Below are 6953 nucleotides of genomic sequence, written 5' to 3' on the forward strand. Positions count from 1 at the left end.
TGGCATGATTCCAATTTTGCACATTTATGCTTGATACCAAAGCTAACGAACCCAAAAGATCCAACACTCTTTCTTCTTATTGCTCTCTGCAATGTCATATGCAGAATTAGCTTGAAGGTGGTTTCCAACAGATTGAAAATATGGTTGCAAGACATAATTTCTCCCTTGTAGAATGCCTACGTATACCAACTAGGTTAATCTCTGACAACACTTTGATGGAAAATGAGGCCGCACATTTCATGTACAAGCTTAGACAGAAAGAAATAAGTTTGTTTTCTCAGAAACTGGATATAAGTAAAGCTTATGAAAGATTGGAATGGCATTTTCTTCAGGCAATTTTAACAAAGCTAGGTTTTGCTCCTCAGTGGATACAGATGGTTATGAATGGTGTGATGTCGATGCGATACTCTATCTTGGTACAAGGAGAACCGACTCCACCAATTGTTCCAACTTGAGAAATAAGACAAGGTGATCCTCTGTCATCTTATCTTTTTATTCTCTGTAGTGAAGGTTTGTCTACCCTAATCTCACAAGCTTTAGGCAACAATGTCATTCAAGGCCTTAAAATGTGCCCTCAAGCACCAACTATCCATCACCTCTTCTTTGCGGATGATAGCATTCATTATGGCACTGCTACAAATGAGAAGTGTGAGCAGTACAGAAGGTATGAAAGGGCATCTGGACAAAAGGTAAATTTTCAAAAGAGTAGTGTGGTTTATAGCAATACTGTATATCAAAATAGGCAGTTGAAACTGGCATCTATTCTAGAGGTTAAATGTGTGAAAGAGCATGATAGATATTTGGGGCTCCCCATGAGAGTTGGGAAATCAAAAACTGCAGTCTTTGAATACATTAAAGAGAAGCTCACTGAAAAAATTGTTAGTTGGAAAGCTAAAATCCTTAGTGCTACAGGTAAAGAAACCTTGATCAAAGTTGTTACGCAAACTATGTCCCTTTATGCTATGAATTGTTATTTACTGTCTAAAGGTTTATGTGATGACATTCATCAACTGTGTGCTTCTTTCTTTTGAGGGAATACTAATGAGATGAAGAAGAAGATCCATTGGAGAAGTTGGGAAAAATTGTGTCTTACAAAGTTAAAGGATGGCATGGGCTTTAAAAATATTTATGCTCATAATCTAGCAAGACTTGCCAAGCAAGGGTGGAGACTTGCATCTAACCCTAACTCATAAGTTGCTAGATTGTGTAAAGCTAAATATCACCCTCATCGCTCATTTTGGGAAGCTGAATTAGGAGACTCTCCTCCCTCGTTTTGCTGGAGGAGTATTGTAATTGGAAGACCTGTGTTAAAAGCGTGTGGAGTTGCGTATTGATGATGGCATCCATGTCAGAATTTAGAATGATACTGTCAAAAATATTTGGTCCAAAAACCTGTGCAGTGTGGTTTTGAACAAGTTTCAAAGCTTATTGACATGCACGCTAGACAATGTTCCTTGTTGCATGAACACTTGGATGTATGCTATTCATTTAAGCTGATCTTAAATTTCCTTTGGCAACTATTTAAAGTGACTATTTTTTTAATACATTATGCGGGGAGTTGAAGACATGGTGCGAAGCATGTAAAAGCCTTTTCAGGAAGATAATTTATAAATGCATTCAAATATTATTATAAATATAAAATCACTGTACAACACAGAGTCCTTTTTATAATATAACATTAGTATCTGTTACTGATAGTTCTAGGTTAAATGTGTGTCTCTTTGTATGTGACTGCCCCTTGTTTCTATTTATAAGTTGGCTGGGTAAACAGTTTTTTTAAATAAAGAAAAGCCCTTTATGGTAAAAATTAGATCTGTGATTGATCCTGAAAGAAAAGCATCTTCCAGATGGATACAATTACCTCTGAATTAAATTTAAGAGAAGTCGTACTCTACTAGCGTTTAGCGAGTGCAGAATCATGAGAATTAGAAGTTAGAAAGATGCGGAGATGTGTCTGTGTGGTTTGAGTTAGTCGTAGAAGCCCTATTACTTCTACATCACTACATGAACAAGTAATTGAGTAAACAAAAAGAAACGGGTATAGCAATTTGGTTTGTTGAACTGGGGGAAACTTTATTTCTGAAGATGCCATGTTATACTTGTATACCACTCCCTGCAGATGCTCGTATTAGTTTTCAGGTTGATAGCAGAAGCAGTGAGGCTGAATGAGATACTGACTGCTATAGTATTGAATCATTGGGCTTCTCTCTCCCAAGCGAGTAGAGGCCTGTTTCTGCTCAACCGAATAATAGACACTTGGCATTTCTCCTCGTTTTTTTTTTTTTTTTTCCTTCATCTTCAACCTGATGACTATCTAAGCTTCTTGATTGGTGTTACAGAGGCACCCACGTTGTAGTTTTTTCTGTAATTCTGGATTATTCCATAAGAGCTTCAACTGCTTTGCTTAGCTTACTGTAATAAACTGAGGTTTAAAATGCAGCTATTCAGGACCAATTTAAATCATTTGAAGAATTAACCAAAATAAGGGAGAGAGAATAACCAAAATAAACATATGAAACCAGAGTGTAGTTTAAACAATGTCAAAAGGGGAACAATTTGAACATCCAGCAATGTCTCAGAAACATAAGAAACAACTGAACTCCTAAATGTAAAAGAAGTTCCACTCACAGCCAACACGCCCAAACAGGTCTTCATTATTTTATGTTAAGGTTCCTATTGAGACTTCTGTGACCCTCTCCTTTTTCGCATTTTCTGTCCACTCTGTCCGCCAAGATGATCAAGCTTCACCAATAAAAAATAGAAAGTCAGCTATACCACATTTAAGAACCAACTACCCGTTCTTGTAAGAGAAAGAGAGAGAGAGAGAACACGAAGCATGTGCAATGAGAGGAAGAGTAAAGACAGATTTTACAGACTCATGAAATTGAACTTAATCCCTACCAATAATATTGCTAAATATATTACCTGAGCTTCTTTGACAAGAGAGACATCACTAGAGTCCTTCGGTTCGAGAATAGAATACACAGCCTCACAGAAAACATTAAGATTTTCAAGTGTCTTCTCCATCTCTACACGCCTTTTGTACACGTTAATGTCGTCCGATTCATCAGACAAACTTTTCTCTAGCTCATCCAAACCACTCTCTGTTTCTATCAGCCGCATTTCCTTATATTTCTTATATTCATCATATTGAACTTGACTGCTGTCAAATATCTCTTTTACCTGCAAACAAAGCTTCAAGGTTCAGACTTAGAAATGCTGGTTTTCATTCGAAACATATCCGTACATGTTTAAAAATTCCTAAAGCAAATTTAGGATGAGAGATTGCCGATAGAGTGACTAAAGTATAAACAATTCTAATACATCAACATATCAAACAGTGAAACTAGAGACAGACAATGCCACAGTCTGCAACAAGGATAAGTCTTACATTAGATTCAGACTGCTCCACACGCTTCAAGTCCCTGTTCAGAGCCTCGAGTACCTTTTCAGATTCAGATATTTGGATCGAATTACATAGTATTTGTCTTGTCAGGTCAGCTGCAGCTTTTTCTTTTGTCTGTTCCATCAGATTAAATTTGTCAGGCCACCGCTGTTTCTCGCGCAATAGCTGCATCGTTTCCTCTTGGCATTCAATAATCTGCCGCAAGCATGCATCAGTTACTAAGTACTCAAGGCTGATGCTTATTACATATAATCAGATATAATCATAAACCTTGTTTTTAAGCTTCGAAACCTCTTCGTTCTTGCTTGACATCCTGCTCCTACCTATTTGACCACAAAAAACAATTAATGGCATTAAAAGAACGAAACCATAGCCCGGACTCGATCGAAATTCCAATCGAAACCGCAAATTTAAAACGAAAAAGAGGACATCTTACTTATTAGAAGCTGATAAGAGAGACTGAAATCGGAAGTTTTGCTTTGTGCGACTGCGATGAGTTTGGGGTTCCTTTTGGTTTCACTGAAAAACCTAAATTGAACAAGAAACTGCTACTACGGCGCCGTTTCAATGGATATACACGACGAATACCTCGTTGTCCCTGATGGGAATTGACGCCCAGTTCTTGGCGTCTATCAGCTGATTCTCCTAAACTTGATGATATGGTATCACTGGATTCGAGACCGCGTCGGGTTAGGAGGTGGCGGTCGCGGTGAGGAGTGTTTGGGATGGATGGGTGGCGATCAGAGGGATCGAGGAGTCCAAGGGTTCGTCGATGATGATGGGAGAGAAGCAAATAAGAGAGAATCGAGAAGAGGAAGCCCCGCCATGCAGACGCTGGGTTTGTGACCAGTGACCACCAGGCCCATTACCTACTAACTATCTTTGGCTATATATCTTTGGCTAACAGACACGTGCTGATCTCCTGCCGTGAGTAATACAGCTGTAGCCTAGCTCTTGATCTCTCTCTTAGCTATTTGGGTTCGGTTGTTCCCAATTATGAATCTTCGAATATATGAAATCTAGTCTTTCTATGCTACCTGAGGTATGGCCAATTGGACACTTTTGGTGCCTAATCTTCAAAAGAATTTTTAGACATTGTATGGTTTTAAGATACTATACAATCAATCCTATCCAACTCAAACAAAAAATAAAGATATCTTTTAGAAAAGGAATTAAGTAAAACGGGATTAAGATTCAAAATACAAGTACAATAAATAAGAAGACAAAGGATAATTTTTGATAGATTTTGTATATCTAAACTTAGGCTCCGTTTGACAGCTTGGTACTTATGTCAATTTTTTCAGTTAAATGTAAGGATAAACTGACATTTGGAATATATGTATAAAAATTAAAAAAATTAGAACATGAGTTTTGTGGGTTGATGACCATCAGTCCTAGGTCTTCATCATTTAGGTCATTTGGGAGAAAATGAACATGAATTCATGCTTTTGGGTTATGTTAAAGACGACATAGTTGAATTTTATGTTTAAAAATTTAATCGTCGTAATTTGAACACTGAAGAAACTACTTTCGGTGGAGTAGTCTCGTGGGTGTTCAAATCACGATTACTATATTTCTTAAACATAAAACTCGATTATTTCACCTTCAGCATAACCCATAAGTATTAATTCATACTCATAAAATGATGAATAACAACCATCAACCCACAAAACTCATATTTTTTTTATTGTGTTTTTGTACATATATTCTAAATGTTAATTTTACCTTTATATTTAACTGAAAAATTAACAGAAGTACCAAAGTGTCAAACGGAGTATAAGTTCAGGTATCAAATTGTCCTCTTTTAAAAACTAAGTAAAATGTCCAATTGACCATACCTTAGGTACCATAGAAGGAATTTACCCATCCAGTTTTTCTTTCAAATTTTCTCTATTCTTCATTTGATTTGTGCATTCTCATATCGGACCCCCAATAGGAAGAGTGTGAGGGGATGTGGATAGCGAATCTAGAAGTGTCTCTCCTCTCTTCGTTACAAGTACAAATAATAGATGAGAGGAGACATATATTGGGAATAATCTCTGGGCTTTAAGAATTGGGTCTACGTAGATGATCAACTCTAATAGATTCTTAGATTCCGAGTATGTCCACCTAGGGATGTAGGTTCGGGTTTTCAAAAAAAAAATTCCAGAACCGTAACAGAACTGGATCAATGTTTTCCGGTTCGGATTTTTCATTCTGTGAAGCTGGGAACCGACAAGGACTCGAGCTGTTTTCTTTCAGTTCGGTTATCCTCAGTTCCTACACTTACTATCAAAACTAGAACTATGTTAACCATATTTCAGATTTTCAGCTCCAATTACTTAGGGGTGGGCGCGGGTCGGGTCGGATCGGTGTTGGGCCCAAACCGTTTCCGAACCGCCCATTTCGGTTGGGCCAAAAATCAAACCGCAGCCCGATTATTTCTGAGATGTACCGATATTTTCGGTGGGCCGAAATAGCGGTTCGGCCCAGTTCGGTTACCGTTTTTTTTAATGGGCTTAAATTATTTTATTTTTTTTAACAAAATTCTTTAAGTCAATTGTCCAATATCCAGGCCCAACTTCAATTTTCTGTTTTACACTTCAACAATAGATTAACTTAACATCAATTCTTCGGTAATTGTTTGTTTAGAACAATCTGGGTAAACTTGTGCAAGAACAAATTAACTTATTTCACAGATCAAAGGAAGCAAAGGATCATAGTTCATTAAAACAAATATAACAACAGAAATATATCAAAGGTTGGAGGACGACTTTCAATTCCCAGCTTCTAATCTCTTGGCTCCTGCGGATGAATAACACCTGTGAAAACCACTGATCCTGGTACAAACATACAAAAGTATTAGAGCATAAAACTTCACCACTGATCTCAATAGCCTAACAATCAAACTCTTAGTCGAACAACACTAATAAATATTCCTTTGTGCAGATCGTCTTTTCTTTGCAAATGAATATAATCAATCCTTGAATCCAAATCCTTACAAAGCAAACCCAAAATCATCCAATTAAAACCCAGATCTATAGCCTAGTTCATATTCAAAATAGAAGCTTACCAATAGATTTTGATGAAAATCCGACTCGCTTAATGATGACCTATAGATCATGAACATAAATAGTGACTAAACTTTTTGTTGTGGAAGATTTTTGTGAGAGAGAATGAGAGAATTGAGAGAAAAGGAATGAGAGGGTGAGAGAGAATGAGGAGGCTGCTGCGAGAGAGAGAGAGAGATAGTGGCTGTCAGCTAGGGTTATTAGGTTTATATTAGGTGGTCAAGATTGTGTGTACAAAGGTCCATAGTAAACCAAACCTCCCCCACTAGTAAAGTGACAACACGTTAATAAAAAAGGTAATTGTGTTATAATTCGGTCAATTCGGTGTCAGTTCGGTCGGTGTGAAGTGTGAAACCGGTCCCGATCCGGAAAGATTCGGTGCGGTTCGGTGAATGTCATTTTAAGTGTATGTTGCAAGCGGTTCGGTCGCCGACCCGTTTTTCCGGCCCGGTTCGGCCGGTTTTTGAGTCCCGGGTCGGTTTATGCCCACCCCTACG

The 6953-nt window shown here is 37.7% G+C and overlaps 1 protein-coding gene and 1 long non-coding RNA gene across 2 annotated transcripts; both read right to left on the reverse strand.

Moving 5' to 3' along the window:
- Positions 1–2491: 2491 nt before the first annotated feature.
- LOC133713431 (uncharacterized) lies at positions 2492–4224 on the reverse strand. The gene is made up of 5 exons (XM_062139453.1): positions 3843–4224; positions 3677–3729; positions 3392–3601; positions 2926–3183; positions 2492–2742 (listed from the first exon to the last, which is right to left on the reverse strand). Exons 2-5 carry the CDS (start codon positions 3716–3718, stop codon positions 2674–2676), a joined length of 579 nt encoding a protein of 192 aa, XP_061995437.1. The 5' UTR covers positions 3719–3729; positions 3843–4224; the 3' UTR covers positions 2492–2673.
- A 1867-nt stretch (positions 4225–6091) lies between these two features.
- LOC133714130 (uncharacterized) lies at positions 6092–6612 on the reverse strand. The gene is made up of 2 exons (XR_009848470.1): positions 6459–6612; positions 6092–6225 (listed from the first exon to the last, which is right to left on the reverse strand). It is a non-coding gene; the product is annotated as an uncharacterized LOC133714130 (long non-coding RNA).
- Positions 6613–6953: the final 341 nt, after the last annotated feature.

The sequence above is a fragment of the Rosa rugosa genome, chromosome 6 (assembly GCF_958449725.1).
Source record: "Rosa rugosa chromosome 6, drRosRugo1.1, whole genome shotgun sequence".
Taxonomy (NCBI): Eukaryota; Viridiplantae; Streptophyta; class Magnoliopsida; order Rosales; family Rosaceae; genus Rosa; species Rosa rugosa.

Bases quoted from the DNA above. Each gene is read 5' to 3' on its own strand.
- LOC133713431 (XM_062139453.1), bottom strand. From the start codon at position 3,718: ATGTCAAGCAAGAACGAAGAGGTTTCGAAGCTTAAAAACAAG. The intron at 3,602-3,676 runs GTTTATGATTAT...TGCTTGCGGCAG, and splicing joins TTTCGAAGCTTAAAAACAAG to ATTATTGAATGCCAAGAGGA. The intron at 2,743-2,925 runs GTAATATATTTA...TTATTGGTGAAG, and splicing joins CTCTTGTCAAAGAAGCTCAG to CTTGATCATCTTGGCGGACA.